The sequence below is a fragment of the Calypte anna genome, chromosome 9 (assembly GCF_003957555.1).
Source record: "Calypte anna isolate BGI_N300 chromosome 9, bCalAnn1_v1.p, whole genome shotgun sequence".
Classification (NCBI taxonomy): domain Eukaryota; kingdom Metazoa; phylum Chordata; class Aves; order Apodiformes; family Trochilidae; genus Calypte; species Calypte anna.
Window position 1 is genome coordinate 24,322,425 of NC_044255.1, and position 27,480 is coordinate 24,349,904.

The 27,480-nt window shown below is 49.6% G+C and overlaps 1 protein-coding gene across 1 annotated transcript in view; it reads left to right on the plus strand.

The window, feature by feature from the left end:
* VEPH1 (ventricular zone expressed PH domain containing 1) overlaps positions 1-27,480 on the plus strand; it is a 65,870-nt gene that overhangs the window by 36,233 nt on the left and 2,157 nt on the right. Inside the window, exons 10-15 of the mRNA XM_030456492.1 lie at positions 2,678-2,887; positions 3,519-3,886; positions 9,976-10,115; positions 12,808-12,942; positions 16,530-16,647; positions 24,395-24,531. Coding sequence (XP_030312352.1) covers positions 2,678-2,887; positions 3,519-3,886; positions 9,976-10,115; positions 12,808-12,942; positions 16,530-16,647; positions 24,395-24,531 — 1,108 coding nt within the window. The remainder of the gene's footprint in view (positions 1-2,677; positions 2,888-3,518; positions 3,887-9,975; positions 10,116-12,807; positions 12,943-16,529; positions 16,648-24,394; positions 24,532-27,480) is intronic.

Sequence of the window (27,480 nt, forward strand, 5' to 3'; positions counted from 1 at the left end):
CATGATCCATCAGTCACCTTCTTCACACCTGCTCATCCCTTCTACTTGAGGAGGTGATTATACTGAGATATATCTCTATATATCTAATGTCTGGATGCTGACAGACCCCAAGGAGCCTGTGTTTGATCCCCTCATGCTGCCTCCATCCCCACAGGGCTGGAGCCCTGGCAGCAATCCCACCTCAAGTGGCTTTGGAGCGATTTCTGGCTGTGCCCTTTTTCCCATCCTGAGCACCTTACTGCTGATGTTGCTTATGGGGCTGATGAGCTCAGGTAAATGCTCTTCAAATTCCCATCTCACCTTGTGCATTCAGACCTCCTTCTACAGAGCCTGTACAAGCAGGCAGAGGATGAGCAGCATCTTTGCAAGCCAAGTCCTTAGGATTTCTCAGTAGGCTCGTGCATCCCTTTCCTCTCAAAAGCAGCCTGAGCTTTGGTAGGAGCTGATCCTGCTCCAGCAACCTCAGCAATGTAGCAGAGCTCCCTTGCCAAGGTTCCAAACAATAGTTTCTTTTCCTGGGGCTGGGAGGGGAGGCAGCAGGAGGGGCTGCCAGGCGTCCCGTTGGCCGTGGGGTGGAGGCTTCCTTGGAGTTTCCCTTGGGATATGTGTGCTCCTGGCTTCCTGGGCAGAGCACAAAGGGGGCACACGTGAGAGCAAGTGGTCCTGGGGCTGAGCTCTGCTCCTCTCCCCCTCTCCCCCAGGGCTGGCAATGCCCAAGTGCCAAAACCTTGGAGCCCCCAGGGTCAAACCCAGGCAGGCAGGGATGGCCCTCTCTGTGCTAGCTGTACCACTGCAAACAGGATTCACTGATCTCTGTCTTTAGCAGGCTTGTTTTCTTGTAGTACACAGAATGGTTTGGGTTGGAAAGCACCTTAAAAAACATCCAGTGCCCCCCCTGCCATGGGCAGGGACACCTCCCACAGCCCAGGGTGCTCCAAGCCCCATCCAACCTGGGCTGAGACACTGCCAGTGATGGAGCAGCCACAGCTTCCTTGGGCAACCCAGGGGCTCAGCACCCTCACACCAAAGAATTTCTTCCTAATATCTCATCTAAATGTCTCCTCTTCCAGTTTAAAGCCATCACCCCTTGTTCTGCCACACTATGTCTCTATAAAAAGCCCTTCCCCAGCTTTCCTGTCCCCACTCCATGCACTGGAAGGAGCTCTGAGGTCTCTCCTGAGTCTTTTTTTCACAAAGCCATCTAAGCTCAAGGGGAAAGTGCTGGAGAAAAAGGTGCTGCTAGAAAACACTAGTTTGATTTCCAAGTGTTGATGCTGGCTGGTGTGGGCTGTCATTCAGAACCCCCCAGCCCATCAGTCCCCACTGTGTATCCTGAGGGCTGTCTCGGTGTCTGTCTGCATCCCCAAACATCCTGCTTGGTGCTCAGCTCCCACAGTGGGAGCAGTGTTGAGAGGGAGGCTGGAGTGGCAGCTTTCTAATAGATTAAATCTTGTCCCACATCTCCAGAAAGATTTGTTATTAAAGGTCACACTGAGGTTCTTTATTACAGAAGAATAATTTTTTTTTCAAAGTGTTCTGCAGTGTTAATATGTTATGAGATCTTGCCTGAATTAAACCCAAAACAAGACAAAACTTGCCAGCTCCCCTGAGAAGTATCCTGAGCTGCCTTTATCAAAGCAGATGAAAAAGTGCATTTTGTGATACAGTACTGGGGGGGTTGTTTGTTGGGACTTTTTAGGTCACCAATTGTTTCCACATCTGGTAATTTGCAGTATTTGGGAGTTTTTATCAGGCTCCCCAGCTGTGAGCACGACTCGTTGAGCCTCTGCTGCTTCGGAAGTGAGGTGGTAAAGCTCTGATTTGTGGCTTCCCATGTCCCTGATTGCAGGTTTAGCTATTGGGATGTTTGCTTGTCAGGGGAAAAAGAGAACAGCAAAGAAATGCTCAGCAGCAAAACTATTTGGTCTCTCTGCTGCACAGAGGCCAAGCAGCAGCTTCAGGGTTTGGGTGTCTGGTGAATGGATGGAACAGTTTGGGGAGAAGCTGTCTCAGCATGAGGGGGGACACAAAACTCTATTTTCAGGATCCCTGTTTTGGGGAGTCCAGCACTCAGAATTTTAAATAATACCACAGCTTGTCCTGCAGCCCTACCAGGTCACTTTAACCCCTCCTTCCCTCCTTCCCTTTTGGTCCTCCTTCCCTTTCAGTCCCATTGCTCAGAGCTTTCCCTCAGACTCCTTCTGTCCATGGGTTTGAAAGGATTCTTTTCTTACTCTGAATACAGGAATTCTGTAGGAACTGCACGTACCTTCATCAAGCCTTTTAAACCCCAGACTTCTGCACCCTCTGCAATCAGCTGGACTTTGGGTTTGTGAAAATAATGTCCCAAGCCCCAGTTTAGCAAGCTTGGGAGAGTGGTTTGAGTTCAGCTGGAAAACCTTTGCCCTGGGGCTGCTGGGGAGCTGGGTTGTGCAGAGCCAGCTTGTGTGATTTCTAATCCCACATTCTCAGAGATGCTCAGTGTTCCTGATCCATCTGACAGAGACCCTGAGCTGGGAGATCTTTCTCCAGATGATTGATCAGGCTCTAAAAGAATCTCTGCTGGAGCATAATGATTTTCCCAGGTAGATGTTGCTGGTCCCAGGCAGGAGTGCAGTGTCAGCATCACTCTGAACCCCCTGTGCCAGAGGTAAATCTCTGTTTCCTTCTTCCTCAGGGTGGAAAATGATACGGGACCAGAATCAGCCATCCCACTGGATGATTTAAAAGCTGTCGTGAGTGGGAAGGAAGAAGATGATAAGCTTCAAGTGAAAATACAGGCTTTTGAGGAGAAAATAAATGTTGACAACAGTACGCCTGGCTCCGTGAGGAGATACAGTTTAGGGCAGGTTTCTAAAGAAGAGAGGAAGGATATGAGGTTTAACAGGTATGGAGCTGTCACATGTGGGAGTGGTTTCCATGAACACCAGGTTTGTAACAAAACCTGATCCAAACACTGAGAAATTGGCCCACCTGAGCAATAGCTGTGGCTGCCATCAGTCTGATTTTAACCAAGCCTCGTATCTGTGGATTCAAGTGATAAAATCCTGGATATTATCCTGGATTTATCCTGGATAAAATCTTCCTGAATTCTTTATTATATGCCCAGGCCCAGGGCAATGAAGAGCTGGGGGCTGAAGCCTGAGTTGGGTTCAGGCAGGTTCCTGATGTGACCAGAAAGCCTGTTCTCCAGTCCTGGGCTTGGAAGTGCCTTGCCCAGCTCCCTCCCTGGCACCCAGATGTTGTGCTATGTGGATGTTATTTACTTTCACTTGCTTCCTAAAGCTGTGCCTCCACTTTTGCTTTTTTTGTGCTATGTGGATATTATTTACTTTCATTTGCCTATTAAAGCTGTGGCTCCAGTGTTGCTTTTGGGACACAGCTTTACAGAAGCTTGTTGCCTCTGGCTAAGTGACCCCAGGCTCAGCTCCCTGGGCCAGAGGAGGCCACATGTTTGGGGGATTTTTTTGGTGTCCTACCTTTACTCCTTCACATTTCTCTTCCCTTCACCTCCCCAGGTCCAAAAGCCTGGCTCTGCACGCTGTCCGCATGAAGGGGCTCAGCCCAGAGAGTGGGCAGGAGGAGGAGAGTGGGGAGATGGCTGCTGGCATCTCCTTCACTGACATCTTCAGCAGCCCAGAAAATGACAGGTTGCCTCTGGCTGAAGCCACCCAGCTGGGAAATGCTTTAGGATCCCAGCAAAGTCTCCAGGACACAGAATCACCTAAAGAAAAGCCCCTGGAAGGGAGTGCAGAGGCAGCCAGGAGCCCTGTGGAATACCAGGACAAGCTCTACCTGCACTTAAAGGAAAACCTGGGCAGAGTGAAATCCTATGTGACAGAGCTGGGGAAGAGGATTCCCATCCCTGATCAGTGTGTCATTGAAGGTAAGAGGGCTGAGCCTGCCCAGAGGGTTGGACACTCCTTGGGAAGTCCTCTGGGGGTGCCAGAGAATGGGTAGCAGAGATCTTTGAGCAGAGAGCTGGTGGATGGGGAGGAGTGCTGGCTTTATAAACCAGTCTCCTTCACAAATGGGAGTGGTTTGGAAGCTTCCAGGAAGGCTGTTGGTTTCCTTCAGGGCTTTTTACAAGGACACATAGGGCAGGGCAAGGGATGATGGCTTTAAACTGAAAGAGGGGACGTTTAGATTAGAATTAGAATGACCCTGGTTGCCCAGGTTTCCCAGAGAAGCTGTGGCTGCCCCATCCCTGGCAGTGTTCAGGTTGGATGGGGCATGGAGCACCCTGGGCTGTGGGAGGTGTCCCTGCCCATGGCAGGGGGGGCACTGGGTGGTCTCTAAGGTCCCTTCCCACCCAAACCAGTCTGGGATTCCATGGTTTGCCTTTTGCCTGTCAGAGAGAACAATCCCCAAGCTCTCTGGGCAGGGGCAGGAGCTGTCAGAGGGAGGTGAGGAGCTGTGGTGGTTGGGTAGTGCTGGCAGTGGCTGTGGGCACATCAGGACAGGCAGGCAAGGGAGATGTCACCCAGCTTGGGGCTGTAGCTTAGGGAGCTGCTGTAGCAGCTCTGGGTGCACAGGGCACAGGGCAGGCTCAGCCTTGCAGCCTGTGGGAAAGCATCTGCTGAAACTCCAACCTCCTCTGTGCTCTGCTGCATCCTCAAGAGCATGTCTGCAGCTCATCACCATCATCACGATATCAAATCACTTGGGTGAGAAGACAGGAGGCAGGTCAAGACCCCCAGGTGACCCCACTCCAGCCCAGGCAGGGAGCTGCTGGGAGGCAGAGCAGAATGAGACCCCCAGGCTGTGGAGTTGGGTCAGGTCCTGTCCCACTGCTTCCCTGGGGCTGGGTGATGTTTTCTGCTTCCATGGAGGGTGTGCATTTGTTTCCCAAGAGGAGGAAGCTGGGTTGGTGAGGCTGTGGGTGATGTGTTTTGATACTTCTCTTTGAAGTCAGCTCTTGGAGCTGGGCTGTGAGCAGCTGTGAGCAGCAGTCAGTCCCTGTAAGGTGAATTTGTCTGCACCTAACCCCTTGCTGCTGAGCTGCTGGCAGCCCAAGCCTTCAATGGGCCACACTGATTCCAAAGAGTGGCTGACTCAGGAAATTAAATCACTTCTCATCATGAAATCACTTCAGGCATCATCCTCTAATTCTACACAGCTTCAGGTCCATCCAACACCAATCTGTGCTGAGAAAATCTCTTTTTCAGTGGACAAGAAGCTGAAAAGCAGTTTCCACTTGTAAAAGGGATATAACCTGCTGTATTTTAGAAGCTTTTGTTTCTGCAGAACTTCCTAAATATCTTAAATTCCAGGTCTGCTGTTTGAAGCAGTTATTTGGTAGCATTAATGACAAACTTCTGCTTCATAAAATCCCAGTGGAAACCTGAGAGGTAACAATCTGGAGTGGAAGTGCTGAATGCTGTGACCTTGCATTAACCAAACACAAGATGCTGAAAATTTTTAAATTCATTGCTCCATTTCCCTTCTGAAGCACCTATTATGTTCTGTCCTAAGCATGTGACTCTTCCTAAATTCACTCAAAGTATTGTAATTTCCTGACAATCCTCCACCAGCATTCTTAGGGAAATTCTTTGAGCAGGGACACATGTGCAGAGCAGGAGATTTATGGGACTCATTCTAAATCCACAGAAGAAATGCAGCCTGGCTCCTTGTGCAGGGGACAGCTCTCCTAATATTTCAGATATTAAATAAACCACTCCAGCCCCAAATCTTGCAATCTGGGGACTTCTGTGATTCCCACACACAATAGAAGCCCAAGGAAATGGTTCTGGTTTACTTTTCAAACAAAGTGTTTAGAAAATAGGGAGAAAATGTTTGAAGATAGCAATATCCAGGGGGAGCAGGAGGGAAGTTACTGCTGTGTTGTGTTCCTGCACTCCTGGTTTGCAGGGTAAGGTGCTGGTGGGATTTGGACTGGAACCAGAATTGCCATTCCAACATCCCCAAAAGGACAAAAAAATGAGGAAATTTGGTTTCTTAACCAAAGTAGAAAAAAACTTGGAAAAAGGAGCACTGGGTAACAGTTCTGTGCTATGTGCAAGGCAGCTGAGGGAACAGCCCATGCTGGACAAGGCAAGAAATAATGAGCTTAAAGACCAATAAAAAAGATTTAGGGCAAGCAGCAGAAAAAGCTGCCTGGGTCGTGCTGGCAGAGGAGGCTCTGGAGGTGAAGAGGCAAGAACACAAGGTCTGATCCATCTGCAGAACTTGATGGTTCCCAAGACACTCCTGGTTTTTCCCCATCCCTGCAGGTGCTGGATTGCATCCTCTGCTCTGCAGCACTGCCCAGGATGTGCAGGTTTTGGTGGTTTTTTTGATTCAGACTCTGGCTCTGGAGGTCTTTGCCCTCACTAAAGCTTTTTGCTTTGCAGGGTGTATTTTTTCAGTCCCCTTGTTGATTTCTAAGCCCATTTGATTTCTGCTGTGTGTCCCATTTTGTGTAATGCTAACTCAAGGGGCTGGGTTTACAGCTGGGAAGGGATGCAGGCTGAGAGCCATAAGGGTGGATCCAGGGGCTGCCTGGGATGGTTGGGAGATGCTCCCTCCACTCACTGGGGAACAGACACATCCTCAGTTCTGGTATCTCCCTTTCTCTGTGTTGGTTTTGGTTGCACGTGCTTCAGGCAGAGGAGAGCTGTGAATTGGGTGATGAACCTCCAGAGGAAGCAGGGCTGAGGCTGTTGGCCAGAATGTCAGAAAATGGTCAAGGTGAGGGGGTTTTGAAGAGCAGACAAGGTACAACAGCTTCCCAGATCCCTGTATGTGTCCTATAAGTGAATCTTTTGGAATTAAAACTACATGCTAACTCCAAGCCCACCAAAATCCATGTAGCTCAGCTTTGGGAATGATGGTTTGGTTCAGTTCCTGCTTAGTGTGAACACTGTGCCCAGGCTGACATCTCTGCTGTACCTTAAGTAATTTGAGGCATCCTTTTATGTCATCTTCATCACTTTAATGCTCTTAATCCTGTAGATCTTTTTCTCAAAATACATATATATATAAAAAAATAAAGTGCCACCATATTTTTAGGCACTTCAGCTTTCAGGGAGCAAAGCAAAGCAAAGTTTTCACCAGCCCATGTTTTTCCAGATGGTTTGTGATCTCATCTCTTATCTCTTACCTCCAGGGTGCTGCAGATAGAATTTCCTGAATTCTCCCCGGTTTCATTGCTGCTTTTCAGCCTGGGGTGAGCAGGATTTCCACCACCTCGAGGTGGTTTGGGGGGGATCAGAACAGGAGGGTGAGAGCCCCAAATTGCCTCTGCAGTTCCTCCCCTGGCTGCAGTGGGTCCTGCAGCCTTTCTGCCTTCCCAGGGCTGCTGTTCCCAGCTGGAGAGACAGGGCTGGCAAGGGCTTGCTTGGAGAGGCTTGGGGGACAGGTGACATCCCTGGGTTACCCTGTTTAGCCCCAATTACCCTCCAGTTTCTCAGCCCTGAAGCAGCTGCCAGGCTCCCCCTGCTCTCACCTCGCTGGGTCTCACCTTCAGCTCTGCATGTTGGAGGATTTTTGACTTCTTGCTCCCCAAATGTGTAGGGATGGTGGATCCAATGCATGGCTGTGTGTATCCTGGTGTAGGGATGGTGGCTTTTTGACTTCTTCTTGCTCCCCAGATGTGTAGGGATGGTGGATCCAATGCATGGCTGTGTGTATCCTGGTGTCAGATGGTTCCCAGACAGCAGCCTGCACAGCTGCTGGGTTTGGTTACAACCTGAGGGCAGATCCCTGTTTCCCCCTCTAGTTCTGTTTGCTCTTAAGGATAAAACTGCCACCAGCTCAGAGCACTGGGTGTCCAGTGAGCTATTGGAAGGGAAGCATTTGATAATACAGTTGTGCAGAAGATGCTGAAGGATTTTCCCATCTCCAGCTTTTTCTCTGACCCGGACTGAGCCCAGGGAGCTCCAGTACATCCCCTGGTCCTTGGTCACTGAAGCCACATCCAAAGCATGATGCCATCCAAGAGAAAATATTCCAACCATTCCATAGTAGTCAGTCCCTCCCAGCTCCTCAGTGCCCTCCAGGGAGAAATCCAAACATTTTGTGGGATTCATGAGAGAATGCTGAAAGAGGAGGAGGGGGCACAAGGGGAAACAGGTTGCAGGAGGCTGGCCTGAAATCTGCTTCTTATTACACTTGATGCTGTGCTGAGAGGTAATGGGGACCAGATGAGGGTGTAGATGGAAAAGCTCATTGCTCCCCTGCAGTGCTCACCCCTGCACCGGGCTGAGAAATTCCAGCATTCCATGAGCCAAATGTTGATTTGGAGCAGATGGACCTCTGCTCCTTCCATGGAACCACAGAGCTGGGCAGGCTGGGGCTGGCGTTTCCAGAGCTGAACTCTGCTGGCCCACAGCAAAACATTAGCTGGCATTTTCTGCCAGAAAGGACTGGGATTTTCCAACACATCCCAAATGGCAGGGCTGGCAGGGAAGTGCCACCGTGTCATCAGACCCATGGGGAAGCTCCCAGCTCCACAGGGATGGGAACGTGAATGCACTCATCACTTCCAGAGGTGATAACAGCAAATTGCCTCCTCTGCCCTCCCCAGAGCCAGGGTTTGCACTGCCCTGGTGGTGGAGGGAAGGAAACAGAGCAGTTCATCAAGGCCAGGTGAGCTGTACACCCTCAAACTTGGCTTTTGGCACTCAGGCTTGGGTCTGTGTCTGGAGGGCATGCTGGTGGCTGGCCAGCCCCTGTTACAGCCATGTTTTCTCTGTTAATTTTTGTGTAAATTACTGGGGGTGAAAGCTGTTGGACTGAGTGATGGCAAGATGCAAAGCTAGGCTGAGGAAAAAAATACAAATCAGCATTTCTTGAAGCTGGTTGCTCTAAGATGTAGCCTTTTCTCCCATAAACATATTTATTGTTTGCATACTTATTTGTAATCCAAACTGAAGGGCAAAGGAAACCCAGGATGCCAAAAGTGGTTTAAAACTGATTTCAAAAGTTGTTTCCAGTTCTCATTCCCTGATTTCATTTTATGGGTGGGTTTGATTCTATTTGGGAAGTTTACAAGCATGCTTTTACTCCCATTAACAGATTTTATTTAATAGTAAAGGATTACCAATGTAAATCAAATAACACATTAATTGTTCCCAGAACCAGTGGCTCTCTACCTACTCGCCCACATCCCTCCTGGTGGAGCCCAGCTGGGATAAACAGCAATTAACAACTCAACCAACATTCTTCTGCTTATATTCTGTTCTTTTTCCCCGGGCACAACCATTTAGTGGTGAACTTGAAAATTGCAACATATATTCTCCTTTCCTGTAGGAAAAACCAAGTTGTTGCTTATTCTCCTGCTCAGGTCCCCTTCCAGTGGAGCAGCAGCACTGATTCCTGTCCCTTGCACATGGTTCCTCTCAGCTGAGGCTGTACAAACCCTGTGTGACCAACAGACTTGGAGATATGCTTGGTAGGAGGGGGATTTGTAGGACCTGGAGCCCCTGGAAACCAGGCTGGAGCCAGAGCATCCTTGCCCAGCAGCTTCAGGTGGACCCGAGCTTGGCTGGGGCTCCTGGGTGGCTGGGAACAGAGGGGCAGGAGCTGGGCCAGGGCTGGTGGCCCAACAGAGGGAACCAACAGAGGGTTCAGGCTCTGCTCTCAGCTGCACAGGGAAGATCTCACAGATTTCAGGCCCCCCTATGCCTGTTCCTGACTTTGGGATGGATTTTTTTCCAGCCAGCTCTTTGGAGAGGAACGGGTGGTGCCTGGTTCTGAGAGATCTGTCTGGTTGAGGCAGCATGAATGCTGAGTGCAGGCTGGAGCAGGAAGGTGACAAACAGCCTGGCCATGGGTGCTCTGGCACCTTTTGGTGATTGTTGGGTAAGATGGGAAGCCCAGGAGACTGCATTTCTCTGGTGCTCTCAGGTGGGCTCCTTCTGAATGCCACAGGAGCTCACCCAGAACCCAGATGGAGCAAACATCTGCCCAGGCACTGCAGGGCTGCAGCCCCTTTATGGAGTTGATGTTAATATTCTGTACTTTTATTTCTAGATACTGTTAGAAGCTGTGTAGCAAAGCTGTTCTTCAGCTGTCCCTTGAAGGGCCACTACTGCCTGTACAGTAAATCCAGCTTTACCCTCATCAGCCAGCAGCCTCCCCTCTGGATCCACATCATGTTCCTCTTCCAGCAGGTATGTACCATGCCAGGCAGTGGCACCTCAGTAGTGTTAACCTTGCACAGGGGGAAAAAAAATGTTTTTAACTCTTAAATCTTTTCAAATAGGCCTCTAATCCACAGGGCTTTGCCACCCTTGTGGTTCCTCAGAAAGTCCTTATCACAGCTTGAAGTGATTTGGCTCTTTGTAAGTTTTCACATTTCTGTTAAATGCAACAAATTCAATCTCTCTGGAGAGATGCAGACACCTGGGGATAAAAACTGGGACCAAATCTTCTTGTCCTCATTCAGGTGAAACTTCCAGCAAGCCCCAGGTGCCCTGCAAGCCAGCCAGAGCATTGCAGAGGGGTTGCAGGGGAGCAGCATTGGCCCCAGGGATGCAGGTGGAGGTCAGGGGTCCATCACCCACTGGGACTTTTATTCTCCAGAGGTTCTGACTCAGCAAGGTTTTGCAAATCTGATCAGTGCTGTTCTCCTACCAACCCTGAAGCTATCTCCTCCTGTTTAACACCCTTTCCAAATACAGCCCAGAGTTGAGACATGCATAGAATTTCCTAAGAAGTTACAAATAGTATGAATTTTTAAGAGAAAACCTTGCATTCATGCTTCAAGATGAACCAGAGAGTTTTGTGTTAAAATAGTAATGTTCAGGTTGTTAACCTCTATAGAGCTGGTCCCTGTGGTTCATCCCACCCTCAGTGCAGCCTTGTAAATCCAAGGGATTGATCTGAAATTCAAAACACACAAAGCAAGCAATGCTGTGAGTGGAACAGCTCAAATCATTCTTCCCTGTGTTCATCCCTGCATTATAAATACCCCTTCCCCCCAAAAAAAAACACCCCAGGTCAGTAGGAATGCTTAGGTGCTTCAGGACACAACGTGGTTCCTCTGGATCCAGAGGTGCTGTAGGTGAGGAATGGGGATGGTCAGGGAAGGAGAAGACTGCAAGAGAGCAGAGCAAAGGAAGCAAAGGAGTTCAGTTTGTGTCTTTGCAAACGTGCTGTAAACAAGCACTTAATGCTCTTTTCTTTTTAAGATAAAAAAAAAAAAAAAGGTTCCTCTTGTGTTGCACTGAGCTCTCGAGCCTGCTGTGCATCAGGGTGGTGTTTAATGTCAGATAATTTATATTCTTTTGTTTGAAATCCAAAAGCTTTGAAGTGCTGGATCTATAACTATTATTAAATTAAATGCAGGGCACTCAATTCAGCCCCAGGATAATGTGATTTAAGCCTGTGAAATTGGACAAGGGATAAATTTAACAGAAAAGGTTATTTATAGTGTGTCAATAATAAGTTAAATGAAAAGCTGGTGATAAAAAACGTAGTTTTCAGCAGAGCCATCACAGATTCACAGACAGAGGAGTACTAGATGGTTTCTGAAGATTTCAGTACCAGTTACTGTGGTTTTATTCCCTTTTTGGGCTGTCCCCCCCTGCTCTGTGTGACACTGAGTCCTGCACAGGGAAGAGCCAGGAGAGAGACTTCTTCCCTCAGATCCTGAACTCCATGAGCCTGCTTTCTAGCTGATCCTTTAAAATATTAGGGAATTGTTTGGAAAACCTTTGCCTGGAAGTTGTGAAAAGGGAAATTATTAGTGTGGGGCAGTGGGGAGAGGGGGCTGTGGGGACCTGAGAGATTGTCTTCCAGCTAAGTGATGATTAACAGATCAGAATTAATTAGGAGAAGGGGTGATGGTAGAGGGGGTGTTTGATAGCAAATCCCTGCTTGGAGACTGAGTGAGGCTGGCTGTGTCAGCTGGATGCCAGCCAGGGGGATTTGGGGTTGCTGGGGAAGGAGAGGCAGGGACATCCATCCCGGAAAGCTCTGCTGGGAGAACATCCTTCCCCTTGCGAAACCAAATCCTTGGAAAACTGGCTCCACTTGGGCACTCCTCACTTGGCTCCTGCCTGCAAAGAAATGCATTTTTTCACTGCAAGATCAGGCAGCAGATGGAGCAGAGGTAGCTGAGCTCTGCCAGCCCCAGTGCTGTTCCTGTAACACAGGCTGGGCTCTGCCTCAGAGCAGGAAAAACTCCTCACTCTTGAGGTAGGAGAGGGATTCAAGGCAGCAGGGTAAGGTTGTGTCCCTGCTGTCCTGGGAAACTGGGGCTTGGGAGGTGAGAGCAGCCAGCCCAGCCCAACTTCCATCTGGTTTTGTGAAGCTGAAAACCCCTGCACCCTGCCAGCCAAACCTGTGCTGAGTGTTCTGAGGTTTTTTTTCTCTCTTACCTGCCCAGTGCTGTCACAAGCTTTGCTCTGTCACCCTTCCCTGGGCTGGGATCTGGACCTGCAAGGGTCCAAATGAGCACACCCAAACCTGTGGAGCATCTCCTGGCATTCCCTGATAAATGGTCTGTCTGTTCCAAGAAGATGTGTGTTGGGGAGATCCCCACCTGGCTCACAGGGATAAAAAGTACAGATTTCAGTACCAAACTGAGATGCACCTTGCCATGGGGGGGTGATGAGCAGATTGGTGAGCCACAGACCTTAGGGACACATCATGTACAAGACAAAAAAAGCCCCAAAGGTAATTAAATATTTGAGGATTTATCTGATTGTGTGGGTATTGATCCAGTGTAACTCCTTACAGAAATGAACTAATCCCTGGTTACCCACATGGCTGCCCCCTGGAAAAACAAGATGCCCTTTGTTACTGGCCAAGAGAAGAAAAAACCACCGTGTAAAATCCTGTTTCCAACATCTTTTCCAGAGCTTGTTTGCAGAACCTCTGTCCATAGAGAGTAACTCTGTGCAGGTCCTTAAGGCCCTGTGGGAGAAGACCCAGCTCAAGGGGACACACAGTTTTGAAACAGCCATGATCCAGTCTACATTTCCACACCAAAAGGTAAGCTGGTTTCTCCTCAGAAAAAATAAAATAAAATAGGAGAAGAACTTTGCCCTGACTTCTAGAACAGTTCTCAGACCTTTACAATAGCTGCAGCTTCCAGTTTGTTCTCCATCCCTTCCTCCATGCTCCTGGATTGTTCCTGACCTGATGAAAACCAATGATTCTCCACAATTTATTTTTTTTCCTGCTCAAAGTTTAAAGCTTGAGACTCAGATTAGCTGGCACCATGGGCTGGTTGGCATGCTTGGGGATGCTTGGTGATTCACCTACCTAAACACAGCCCTGGGCTTTATGGACATGAGCATTTTCCCACTCACCATTAGTTACCCCCACCAGTTTACAAGATTACTCCTTCAAAGCTGTTTTCTGTCTCTGGGACTGCAGCAAATGCTGTTTCAAAGCTATTAATCCTGCTGCTGAGGAAAAAAAAAAGAAGCTGTAGGATTGTAAACCAAATATCTATTTACTCCTGAAGAGCTCCATCCAGAGCAAAGTGGATGAAGTGAATTGCCCAACATGAGCCCAACCAGCTCCTTCTTGGAATATTGCAGGCAGGGAGATGTTTGGCTGAATGAAATTTATTCCCTGAGCTCATGGCTGATTTAAAAGGAGGAGTTTGGTTAGAAACACCTTCTGAACCCCCATGATGCTGCTGCAGTGAGGTAGGGACTCCTTGGAGGAGTGGGAATTATCCCATGGGAGACCCAGCTCCTGGGCCAGTTTTACCTGGAGACAGTGGAGCTTGCATGGAGTGTTTTAGCTGCTTCTGGAATCCCAAGGCATTAGAACTGCTTTCCTCTTCAGCACTGGCTTAACTGGAGTCCATGCCAAGATCTACCAGCCCAAAGTCAGAGCTGGTGGAGTGTGAAGGAGTTTGGGGTGAGTAAAGGGCTTAGGGCAGAGCGTGCCTGCGTGGGGAGGAGTAGATGGAGTGCTACCAAAGGTGCCCAGCACCCAAGCAATGGGATTAGTCCCCATCCAGCACATGGGTTGCATAATCCTACTACAGCTCAGATCTGCCCTATTTTGGGAACTTTCATCCCTCCCTGACAGTAACACTATCTCTGAGTTCCCAAAATAGCAGAGCTGGAAAAGGAGCTGCTGATCTTCAGTGATTTCATGAATTAAGCAGCAGATTGGAAGCTGGAAAGTCTGGGAGCTGGGGCTTGCCCAGGAGCCTTTGGAAGACAAGCAGACACAACACATCTGAACTGATAAAAAGCTGTCATGTTCAGCCTTGGGCTCCAGGGTATGGTGTTGGGTTTTCTGCCTCCGTTTGGGGTTTGCTTATTGATACAGAACCTGAGTTTGTTTCTGGTGCCACTTCCATTCAGAAGAATCCAACTGGGTTTTCTGGCAGCAGGACCTGGGCCTGCCAAAGGGAAGTGCATTCCCAAAAGATCTATCTGGAGCATTTCCAGCATGACCCAGTCAGTCCTTCCCTTCACCAGTTTAAGTTGCCACCACCATCTGAATTTTTTCCTTCAGTTCTTCCCTGATTGTACTTGAAACACTGGGAATTATTTGACCAGCTCCCTGTAGCTGTTCCCATTACCCCTCTGCCAGCAGCCCAGGGAGCAGAACCATGGGGGTGTGGTGGTTTCAGCAAGGGCTTTTGGTTCCAAATGCCTGGAAATGTCTCAGATGTGAGTGCAGCATCAACGTCAGGGCTTGTATTTTATAGGAAGTTTTATGCATCATGTTACAGCCACGTCCTGATGCTTTGTCAGAACTGAAGAATTTCTGGGCTGGGAGCACGTGGGGAAGTTCTGACTCCCTGCAGGAACCACAGGACTCAGCAATCACTCTGGGTCTAAGCCCACTGATTTATTATTTATCCAGAAAAAAATGATAAAATAAATGGAGCTTCGGCTGCTTTTGTCAGGACATATTCCAAAGTGTTTTGCAAACCTGGAGAAGGAAAGAAGCAAACTGTTACATCAACCTTTAGCCCAGCGTAAATTCTGAGAAATGTTTTCAGGTTTCCAGCCCTGCCAGGGCTCTCAGAGCTTGGCCCTGGCTGGGGGTGTGAGGGATGGCAGTGAATACCTGGCTCAGGAGCAGCACGTTGGGCTTCACTGGCCAGCCCACTCGTGCCACGAAAAATATTTATGCAACAGGGCTTAAGATGAGCCAGAAGTAAAACATTTCCAGATGCAGAGCCTGCCAGATTTCCCTTCGGTTGCTTCACAGCTCTTTATCAAAGTGCAGGCAGGTCACAGAGCAAAAACTGAGCCCGGGTTTGGGCTCCTTGCTGGATTCTTTGTGTTGACTCATGCTGTGTCAGAGCACTGAGATGGTGACTTCTTTACGAGCCCCATGTGATGCCTTCAGAGAGTCTTTTGTTGAGCAGCTTTGCAAGAGAATAATTAACATTTTTAGGCCATTGTTGGTCCTGTCCTTCCCTTTCTTGGCTCTGCTCTCTGGAGCTGCTCAGCAGAAGGAGGCAGCAGCTTGCACAATGGGCTCACTGGAGCTGTCAGGATGATGGAGCATGGGGCTGAGATCAAGCCCTCCTCTCCACTGAGGATTTTTCCCCTTGCTTCCCCTCCTGAAATAAGTGGCTTGTTTCAGGTTATTTCCAGCCTAATGGAGCACAGAGTGGAAAAGAGTGATCACTGCAGTGATATTTGGGTGACATTTGCTCTCTTTCAGTCTAGAGCTGGCTCCTTGCAGCCTCTAAGAGACGGATGGAGATGCTCCAAGGCTTTCTCTTTGCTGTGATGCATCTGTCCTTACAGCGTCCTGCACCAGCCCCCTGAGAGCAGCACTGGGGTCATTTTGCCCATTTTGTGGCCTCCCAGGTGCCCCACCAAGATGAGGCTTGAGGCAGGGGGTGTTGCTGGCCATGATCTTCTCTCTCCTCCTCTCCTCTCCTCTCCTCTCCTCTCCTCTCCTCTCCTCTCCTCTCCTCTCCTCTCCTCTCCTCTCCTCTCCTCTCCTCTCCTCTCCTCTCCTCTCCTCTCCTCTCCTCTCCTCCTCTCTTCTCTTCTCTTCCTCTCTTCTCTTCCTCTCTTCTCTTCCTCTCTTCTCTTCCTCTCTTCTCTTCCTCTCTTCTCTTCTCTTCTCTTCTCTTCTCTTCTCTTCTCTTCTCTTCTCTTCTCTTCTCTTCTCTTCTCTTCTCTTCTCTTCTCTTCTCTTCTCTTCTCTTCTCTTCTCTTCTCTCTCTCTTCTCTCTTCTCTCTTCTCCTGTCTTCTCCTTCTCTCTTCTCCTCTCTTCTCCTCCTCTCTTCTCTTCTCTCTTCCCCTCCTCTCTTCCCCTCCTCAGGGTCCCACACCAGGAGTGGGAAGGGAGTCAGGGAGCCTCAGCCTTGGGGGATCCACTTTTACCCATGGAGAAAGGGGGATGGAAGCTGCACTGCTCTCCTTGCTGCACAGCACAGCACAGCAGGAGCTGAATTCCTCCAACATCTGAGTTCCTCTTGGGAGGAAAAGAGCTTCAGCAGTGCCCACAGAGCAGTTACAGGGCAAACCAACCCAGCCTTGCTCCTCTCTGCTTTCAGGCTGGGAGCTGTTAGCTGTGCACTGGCTCACCCTCCCCTGTTTGGGGTTTGTTTTTTGTTTTTTTCTCATTCTTGGCCTAGGACCTGGACCACGTGCAGATGCACCTGGAAGAAGTGAGGTTCTTTGATTTGTTTGGCTACAGTGAGGAAGCAGGGACTTGGCAGTGCTTCATGTGCAACAACCCTGAGAAGGCCACAGGTAGGTGGGTCCTGGGGTGGTGATGGAGGCAGAGGCTGGGGAGAAGGGGCAGCAAACCTAAACCAGAGCCTGTTTGGACTGGAATTTGCCATTAAATGCATCTCAGCATCTCTGGTGAGACCTCGTGTCAAATGTAAACCTCACTTGCTGTGTGCTTAGAGGAACACAATCCCAAACTCCTGTAGACCCATAAACTGCATGACTCCCAACCCCTGGAGAGTTGGGAGGGCCCTACACCCATCTCAGTGTCCAGATAAAGGAGCTGCATCTGCTGGACCCTGTCCCAGGTCCACATGGCACAGGGGATGCCACTTGCCAGGGGCCATTGGCCTGGGGACTGCACAGGATTCATCTTGGGTTTATTCTTGGGCTTCTTTGCTTTCCTCTGACTGAACCCATAGCAGGCATCTTCTGAGGAGCTGCAATACATCAGCTAGCTTAGAAACCAAACTGAGTGGAAATGAGACTTTTTCCCAGGTAAAAGGTCCTGGTGACCTTTGGTTTTCGTTGATGTTTTCTGACCCCCACGTGCTTTAGGTCAGAGCACTGAAATTCAGAGCCAGGGCCTTTTTTTTCTTGGATCTTCTTTGCCACTCTGTAAAAGCCTGCACAGTTCTGGCCAACAGTTTTGAATATTTTGGCCAAGCCTTGGAATAATTGGCTGTCTCAGCTGTTTATTCCCACAGTGAGCATCTCTTTTGATTTCATCACTCCTGGATTTACTAGATCTTGCAGGAGTGGCACAGCCTCTGCTGCAGGCCAGGCAGCCCGTGCTCATTTCAGGAGTGTCTGACCCCCTTCCTGCTTCCACAGCTCCCGTGGGACTCAGTGACCATGAGGGAAATCGTGTTTGGAGCTGGGATTTCATCTCAGTACTGGGGTTTTACTGGGGTTTGTCCATCACAGTAGCAAGAGGCATGTGTCAAGTTGCAAAGGACAAGGCATCTGTCTTGCTTAAAGTTTCAAAGCTTAACAAAATGGCTTTGGTTTGAATTTTCAAAGGCATTTAACTCACCCCAAAAGGGGGCTGTCTGTAGCAAGCTGCTGCTTTGTGCTGGTAGGGCTGGTTTGGAGCCAAGGGACCAGAGGAAGGTGGCAAAGATGATCCTTGGGGTGACCTGAGGGACCAGCTCCTTCTTGGATGGTGCCAGGAGTCTGGAGACATCCGAGGACAAGTGACCTCTTCTGTCCCTGTTGCTCTCCTTCCCAAGCACTGTGTCCTCCAAGGAAAGTCTAAGAAAGGAGCCCATGGGGTGGGGAGGCCAAGGAGGCACTAAAAGAGAGCAGGCAGTGATTCCCTGAGAGCTCTTCAGTGCTCCTGGGGTAGGACAACCAGAGCCTCCAGAAGGGAGGGCTGGCTCTGTCCCCCCAGCAAGAGGCTCTTGGGGTGACATTTCAAGTAGGGTAAGCTTGTGGGGGACCTGTCCCTGTCCCTCTCCCTTCTTGCTGCTTCAGTGTTGCTCCAGGCTGGTGAAACAGCCACAATTCTATGATTGCAGGAGTGGAAAAACAATTTTTTTTATGTATTCCTTTTCTCCAGCCTGGGTCTGTATGGTGTCAACTAAAGCCCAATGGGGAAAAAAAAGGGAAATAAACCAGTGAGGTGTTCAGTGAGATTTCCTTGCCTTGTGAGCAGAGGCAAGGACCTGAGGCTTTTTTGCTTTTTCTCACATAGAAGGAGTCCCTGAGAGCAGATGCCTGGACATCTGGGGGAAGGGGTTCCCTCTTCAAGCACAGATTGGTACCCAGGGTGGTGCCTGTCCAGCTCCCATACCCCTGGGAGGAGGGAGAAGCCTTTAACAAACACCAGCATCTACAAAATCCCCATTTTCCCTCTGGTTTAGAGCCAGGACTGAGAGCTGGGGGATGCCTCTGAGGATGGTCAGGAGCAGGAGGAACGAGGCACAGAAGATTTCTGGACTGTAACTTCCCCTTTTTAAATCTCAATTATTCTCTTTGTGTCAAGGAAATTTTCTGCAAAGGGTACATTGTGAGTATCATGATTTGCTTCTCAGCTCTAAAAGCCTTTAGTAGCCCAAGAATAACAAGTATTGCTTGGGTCATAAGAACTGTCAGGTGTAGGAAAGGAACTTGGAAGATAATGGAATAAAAATCTGCAGGTGAGTGACAGATTCACCTTCAAACTGGGGCTGGGAAGAGTTGTGTCAGAGGGGGAGACACTCCAGGGTCTTCTGGGGTCTGTAAGATCTGAGACAAGAAAAAGAATCCAGAGGTCTCCCTGGATGGGTAAGAACTGTGCAGGCTGTCACACAGCTGCTGGTTTCATCCCCCCTTGGAAACCTCAGATGTTTGTGAGAGACAAGCAGACAATTCCTCCCCCTCAGCAATGCTCTTTAGCAACCCAGTTCTTCTTTAGAAAGGAATTCAGAGGCAAATTCTTTTCCTATTATTGTCTTGTGGGTTTTGCTCTTAATGTTGGGGTTTGTTGCATTTTTTGGATGCCATGTTGCAAGATTCCTTTTATCCCCCAGGCTGAGGAAAGCATTTATGCCTCAAAAACCTTGCTGCAGGATGCCAGCTCAGGGATGGGGGTTTTGGACATGGTTGGGAGGGTTTTTGGAGCTGGGCTCCACTCAGAGCTGGAGGGAGGCAAGAGGCAAAGTGGTGACCTCCAGAAGGTGGCAATGCACCCAGGGAAAGCTTGAATATTGCTCATGCATTCTCCTGGTTGTGAAGCACTCCTGGTACAGCCACACTTCTCCAGGAGTGCTGTTCAGTCAGACTGAGTTGGTTGGTTGGGGTTTTTTTTTGTCCCCTCTGAGCCAAGGGGGAAGAGAATTCCCACAAGTCCTGCTCTTCTGCTCAGAGACACATCCGTGCCCTGAGTGTGGAGCTGGGAAAACCAGGCTGGATTATTTGGGTTTGTTTCTTAATTGGCAGCCATTCCAGCAGAGGTAGAAGGCACTGGAAATGGTGGTGATGGCAGCTTGTGCCTTGCTGGGAAGAGCTGGCCTTTAAAAACCTCACTTCAGCATCACCTCCTGGACTGACACTTGGCTGCAGAAGCTCTTGCATGCACACACAAAAATAAATAAATAAACTCAGTGAAACCACTTGATGGCTGGAGAGGGAACTGCAGTAACATCTTCCATGTTCTGGAAGCTCACAAAGGAATTGCAGTAACCCCTGTGGGCTGCAGAAAAGCCATCGTGCCCATGGGCACTGGTTTGGGGCTAACAGAGAGGGGCTTTTATAAATTCCTCTTTGAAAGAAAAAGTAATGTGCTCAGAAGAGCCTAGACCACATTAACTTCTGAATACATTTATTTTTGGTGGCAGTGGTGATTAGCTGGTGAACTGGAGTAGCCTGAGGACTCCAAAAGGTGGCCTTCAGCAATGTGTCCTTCCCAGGTTTCCAGCAAACCCAGTGTGATGATGAAGGGGAGAGAGGGAATCCCAGTTCCCTCAGGTTAATGGCATTTATCTCTGCCTGCTTGCCACCCACACATCCCATCCTTTCAAGTGAAGAGGAGTTTATTATCACTGAGATCATCCAGGACTGGGCTGGATTTTTGTGGATCATTTCACGTTCCATCAGACGTGAGATTCAATGCTTGTGGGGTTCTGTCTGTCTTGAGTTCATCTCGGAAGGGTTTGGAGGGTGTTTTCACTTGGTATTCAGTACCCTGAATACTTAAAGCTTGAGGCACTGTAGTTCTGCAAAGAAAGCAAGAGACAATTAATTGAAAATAATTTCAATGGGCACAGCACTGGGTACAGTTCAGGGTTACAGTGATTTGGGAGTTAGTGTCTCTGTATGGAGATGGTTTAATAGATATTACAGTAAATCATGTTTCATTTTGAGTTTAGGCAGTATTTTCAGCTTTATTGTGTGTTCTGCAGGAAAAAGAAAAGAAAGAAAAAAGTAAAAAGAAAGAAAAAAGAAAAAGTAATGAGATATAGTAAATACAACCTTGTGAATCTTTGGACTTCTTTTTCAAGCTGATCTCCTCCTAGCTCAGGCAGTGCTTTCCCACCCAGCTGCTGTGATCATCTCCTCTGACCTTCTGTCAAACAACAGCCACAGAATCTGATGCAGTAACACTCAGATCAGAGAAATGTTTGCTCTTTGATACATACTTCTTGAACATCTTGTTCTAAAGATGTCTCAACCTGACTTTTAAAGGTCAAGTGGAGGAGAACCCCCCCTGCAAGCCTTGGTTGGCACTCGGGTAGTTTAAGCAGACTGTTAAACTTGTTATTTTAAATTCTTTTTTATTTATTAATGATTTATTAGTTATTATTAATGGTTATTATTTATTCAAAGGGTTCTGCCTGTCTCTGGCATCACATGATGCCCTTCCCCACTATGTGCAATCCTCCCTTTGTGTGCACAGGACTGTTGGACACGGTGAGCTCAGAGATCTTTTCCAGCTGTGACCATTCTGTGACTTCATTGTCACCTTTGCCAAGGAGAATCCACTCTGTCAGCTCCTCCTGATACCAACAATCCCCTGGAAGATCAACCTTACACCATTCTTGTATCCCTGTTCTGAAGCTTTTTAATTTATCCCTGCTCATGTGAGGAGGAGAAGGAACCAAACCCAGACATCATTTGCTGATCATTCCTGTGTCTATGAGGCAGGTGGAAACTCCAGCTCCAGCTGGCTGCATTTTTAGAACCTCTTCTAAGTGTCTTAGGAGTGCAGATCCTCCTTCCACAGCCCTGGGAAGGAGCTGGGATGGGAGGAGTTGAGACAGAAGAGCAAAGCTCAGGATGCTCCTTCCCCCCAGAGCTCTGTGCTCTTACTCCTTGCACACAGGAGGCACTGGGGGCCTGAGTGGAGTCCCAGTAAGGACTGGGACAGGCTCCATCAGAGGTTTGGGGGGGAAGCTCTTACCCTGTCAGGAGGAGCTGAGTGTTGGTGCAGGCAGAGCTCAGGGGGGATTTAACCCTGGTACCTGTCAGAGGTCACCCTGGTACCCTGGTACCTATCAGAGGTCACCATGGTACCTGTCAGAGGTCACCCTGGTACCTTGGTACCTACCAAGAGGTCACCCTGGTTCCTATCAGAGGTCACCCTGGTACCTATCAGAGGTCACCCTGGTACCCTGGTACCTACCAAGAGGTCACCCTGGTTCCTATCAGAGGTCACCCTGGTTCCTATCAGAGGTCACCCTGGTACCTGTCAGGAGGTCACCCTGGTAACTTGGTACCTATCAGAGGTCACCCTGGTTCCTATCAGAGGTCACCAGGAAGACAGGGCCAGGGCTTTTCTGAGGGATGCAGAGAGAGAGCAAGAGGCAAGAGACATGAACTGGAGCAGGAGAGGCTCAGGGTGGCCCCAGAGGAAAGGTTTCCCCCCCAGGAGGATGATGAAGCAGTGGAACAGCTTGCCTAGAGGGATTGTTGAGATTTCCAAGTCCCTGATGGATAAATTCCTGAGCAACCTAGAGTGACCCTGGGGGTGACCCTGCTTGGAGCTGCAGGAGAGGTCCCTTGAGCTTCTTCCCAGCTGAGTTATTCTGTGAGGTTAACTGCAACGAAAATAAGCAAAAGGGCTTAGAAAAATATTGGAAAAGAGCTTCATCCTTATCTTTCATGGATCTTTTTCTTCTAATCAGCCCCTCAGACATGCTGGCATCAGATTTATTATGATGACTTTGGAAGCTGACATCAGAATATTCCCCGTGGGCTTCTCTGTGGATGTACAGAAGTGCTCTGTGGGCACTGGGTGCTTCAGGAGAGATCAACACTGCTTTAGGGAATCCTGCTTTGGAAAGAGTTGAGTGATAAAAACCCACATGAGGCCAAAATTGCACATTCACTTCCTCTCTCATGTTGCATTCCTGACCACCATCCCTCTCAGGATCCCTGACCTTGACACCTTCCCAGGTTCAATCATGTTCCCACTGCACTGGGATCAGGTCACAGCTGTTCCCATGGGATCAGGGGCCAGGTAGATGAGCAAAACCCCTCTCATTTTATATCATCTCCTTCTTGTGCTGTATCCAGAGGTTTCCCCAGCTGGCATCGTGTTCTGGAAGTCTCTGTGCACATTAGGAATCCTTCCCTGTTATCATGTAGGAGTCAAAATTCTTTTCCTGTCCAACCTTTGTCATTTTTTGGTTTTTTTGTCAAAGGGGAGTTCTTTCCCTTTTGTTTTTTTATTTTCCCAGCATGCTGGAGGGAAGCTTGCTGCTGAGTGAGGTGTCCCAGCCTCAGAGCTCTTTGCTCTCTGTCTCTCCTCGGGCAGACCTGGTGACAGGAGGGATGGCCAGGACCAGATGGGGCCATGTCCCCTTGTCTTCACCCCCCCTGCTACAGAGAGGGGGATTTCCTGACCCCAAACCATGTGCTCCCATGGGAAGAAGACATCCCCACCAAGAGGGTGCTCCTGGGGATGGGGAATTATGAGAACCTCAGGGACACTGCCCTGGGCAGCACTCAGTTGGAAATTTGATGAGGCCTTTGCAGAAGCTGAGAAGCTCCCTAAACCTTCCTAGAACTCAGGAAAGCAGAGCCTGAGCTGCTTTTATCCTGGAAATCCCAGCAGCAGCTCCTCACCAAAGCTGAAACTTGGCCACCCCTCTTTTTATCCCCTCCATCTCCTTCCCCATCTCCAGGGACAGAATCACTCAGTCTCACACCAGGAGGTTGCAGAAGAAGCCCCCCCAGACCTTCCCCTCTGCCAAAACCAACAGTAGTGGGGGAAAAAAATCCACTTTTCATCTCCATCTGATGCGTTGTGTTTGCTTTGTTTGGTTCCTCCCCACCAGACAGGAGGCAGCAAAGAGAGAGAAGGGCCCAAGAAGCTGTAAAGCCTTTGAAACCCCCAGTGCCACCTTTGGTGCCTGTGCTTGGCCACCCCAACCCCTTGTGTCCTCAGCATGGCACCCACCTCCTCTGCTTTGGGTCCCAAAAGGCTCAGGCAGAGGTTGGGACAAAGATCTAAAAGAAAAAAGAGAAAACTTTTCATGCTGAGGTATGTGGGAATGGGCAGGCAGAGGATGACTGCCCATCTGAGAGGGGCTGGGAAGGGCTCCAACCCAAACACCACAGCAAAAAACCCATCAGCTCTCAGCCATGGGCTGCTCTCCAGTCCATCTGATCCATCCTGGCCTCTCTCTGATGGGTAAAAATAGAAGAGAAAGGAAAAAAAGAAAGGCAGCCCTCAGACTGGAGGAGCTTTAAACAGCTTTCCCCATCCCTGAGGGGCAGTGGCTCCAGGATGCTCTGCAGGGCAGGGTCTAAAGGCCACGGGGATGCTCTTGGTCGTGGGGCTTTTCTTGCCCTGGAAAAAAAATCCCTTTTTGCCTGCAAGGTTTGGGAATGCTCTTCCAGCTCCTGAAACCTCCTGTGCTCCAGGCAGGGTGAATGCCAGAGCCTGTGGATCCCCCTGGTCCTAGGGCCCAGATCCATGACCAGGCAAGTGCAAGGCTTCCCAACCCTCCCTCCCTGCTCTGGATTCTGCCATTGATTCTAAACACAGCAATCATTTTGCAGTGTTGGGGGGAGAAGGGGAAGAAACCAAAAAGTTTTTTCTTTTTCTAGAGGTTTTATTTGGTTTTTGGTTTTGGCCTCCCAAACCATGACTAAGGGCTGAGAAGCCCTTCTGAAGTGGGAGCTTGGGATGGATGTGGTCTCAGAGCTGACACAGCTCAACTGCAAAAAAAAATAATAAATTAAAAATCCACATTTTTCCACCAGAGCCAAAGGCTGGGGCTGGACTGGGAGTCAGGGGTGGTCAGGAATTAACCCCCTGGGTATGTCCTTCCCTCCCCAGGTGTCAATGAGGATGGGCAGCCCCTGATGGAAGGGAAGCTGAAGGAGAAGCAAGTGAGGTGGAAGTTCATCAAGAGGTGGAAGACTCGGTACTTCACCCTGGCTGGCAACCAGCTGCTCTTCAGGAAAGGGAAATCTGTAAGTCAGGAGAGCACCACTTGGATTTCTCTCTTTTTCCCCTCCTCCCCAGCACCATTTCCCAGAGGTTTTGCCCGCTCAGCTTTTCCTGGGGTCCCTGCCAGGGCCTTGCTCACCCTCCTGACTTGGAGTTTTCTCTCTGGATCAAGGGAATGAGATTTTTCCAGAGTGCTCAGCCTGGCTCTGCTTCCCTTCAGCCAACAAAAGCTCAGGGCTCAGCACCACCACTCAGTAACTGAGCCCCAGCACTGTCCCCTCCACCCTAAGGCATCACCTCTCAGGAAGGAATTCCAGGAGGTTAAAGCACAGTTCCCAGGCCTGACCAGTGGGACTTGATTTCCTTGAATAAACACAAATCCAATATATGCTGCTCAGGTAAATGTATTTTTTTCCACTTGGAAAGTCTGCCATGGCCCAGGGTGTGGCAGAGCAGGTAATTGACTCCAGTCCTCATTAGTTACTCATTCTCAGTTGTTAGAAATTCATTCTCTTTCAGCTTTTTGTTTTCTTTCCTTTTTTCTTTTTTTTTTTCAATGTGAATCATCAAACACTGGGAAAAACAGTCATTTGTTCTTTTTACAAGGGGTCTCTCTGAGGTAATGCAAAACTTAAATAACCCAAACCTTCTAACTACAGCTGAGCCTTCATTTTCCTGGGAAACAATCTCATTTTTCTCAATAGAAACATAGTGAAGCACTTTCAGCTCCTGAAATGGCTTCCTGAGCCCCAGTACCCCAGGGTGTCCTGCCCAGGAGGAACCTGTGCTTTTTGTGGGCTGATACATCCCTTCCAGAAGTCAGCAGGCCAGGAAACACCCTTGTCCTTACTTTCCCCTGACTTTTTCTGGGGTTTTGGTTGAGATTCTGAAGTCAGCCTTATCCTTTGGGGTGAGGGTGCTGAGCCCCTGGGTTTCCCAGGGAATCTGTGGCTGCCCCATCCCTGGCAGTGTTCAGGGATGGGTTGGATGGGGCTTGGAGCACCCTGGGCTGTGGGAGGTGGCACTGGTTGGTCTGTAAGGTCTCTTCCATCCCAAACCAGTCTAGGACTGGATGGAACCAACCAGTTCAATTGTCAGGCAGCAGATTTTGCCCAGCAGCAGCATCCCTGCAGGTGAACTCTGTCACTGCCAACCCCAGGCTGCTTTGGGTTTGCTCTTTTCAGTACTTAGAATCATAGAATCATAGAATTAGCCGGGTTGGAAGGGACCTCAGAGATCATCTAGTCCAACCCTTGACCCACCGGAGCAGTTGCTAGACCATGGCACTGAGTGCCACATCCAGTCTTTTTTTAAATGTCTCCAGGGACGGAGAATCTACCACCTCACCGGGCAGTCCATTCCATAGCCTGATCACCCTCTCCGTGAAGAAATTCTTTCTAATATCTAACCTAAACCTCCCCTGGCACAACTTAAGACTGTGTCCTCTTGTCTTGTTGAAGGTCGTCTGTGAAAAGAGTCCAGTTCCCACCTCGCTACAGCCTCCTTTCAGGGAGTTGTAGACAGCAATGAGGTCTCCCCTGAGCCTCCTCTTCTTCAGGCTGAACAGCCCCAGCTCTCTCAGCCTCTCCTCATAGGGCCTGTGCTCGAGTCCCTTCACCAGCCTGGTTGCCCTCCTTTGGACCTGTTCCAGGACCTCTACATCCTTCTTAAACTGAGGGGCCCAGAACTGGACACAGGACTCGAGGTGTGGCCTAACCAGTGCTGAGTACAGGGGCAGAATCCCTTCCCTGGACCTGCTGGTGACGCTGTTCCTGATACAGGCCAGGATGCCATTGGCCTTCTTGGCCACCTGGGCACACTGCTGGCTCATGTTCAGTTTCTTGTCAATCCAGACTCCCAGGTCCCTTTCTGCCTGGCTGCTCTCCAGCCACTCTGTCCCCAGCCTGGAGCTCCCCATGGGGTTGTTGTGGCCAAAGTGCAGGACCCGGCACTTGGCCTTGTTGAACCTCATCCCGTTGGAATCGGCCCAGCTCTCCAGTCTGTCCAGGTCCCTCTGCAGAGCCCTCCTGCCTTCGAGTTGGTCCACACTTCCTCCCAGCTTGGTGTCATCTGCGAATTTGCTGATGATGGACTCAATCCCTTCGTCTAAGTCGTCGATAAAGATATTGAACAGAACTTGGCCTGGTCCCTCAGGGTGCCAGGCTGGCATCCAGCCCCACAGGGAGAGGTTATTGGGGTTATTGCTCCTGGGTATCCAGTCTCTCAAGCTGGTGCCTTCCCTCTGGTTACTGCCACATTTTTTGGCCTCAGTTCAGGAGCCAAGTCCTGCTGGTAAGCAGTGCTGGGCTTGCAGCCTGGAGCCACCCTGAGCCCAACGCTTTAGGTTGCCCCAGGCTGACCAGACACCAAATGTGGCATTTAAAGCTCTTTAAGCAGGGCTGGAGGTGGGAAGCCTCTTTTGGGCACTAGAAGTGGGATTTTTCAGATCCTACAGGAGGCCCTTTTCCTGGGAAATGTGCCCAAAGGAGTCCCCATCCCTGGAGAGGTTCAAAGCCCTGGGGATGTGGTGCTGGGGGATACAGGGTGGCACTGCTGGGGGAATGCTTGGACCTGATGATGATCCTGAAAGGTCCATTTTAACCCAAAATGCTTCTGGGGTAGAGGGCTACAAGCTGTGGGCAGCTGAAGCCGTGGTAGAAGCTCCTGGTGCTGGTTTCAGGCTTTGGGGCTGGCTCTGCCCCAGCACCCCTGGAGATGGGAAGCAGGGCTGGTGCTGTGTGGGTGTTTGGACTTGAAAACTTGGAAAACCCAAACTTGGATTTTCACTTGGAAACCCAGCCCTGAGACAGAGGAGGTATTGTGAGCTGGCCAGCTGGCTGGGGGCTGGGTCTGCTTGGTGCTGGATCCCCCCCCATGGAGCTGCCCTGCAGCAGTCACTGCATGCACAGGGTTTGCTCCGTGGGACACGGGTACAGGGGAGGCTGCAGAAACCCCCAAAAATGAGGGCTGGA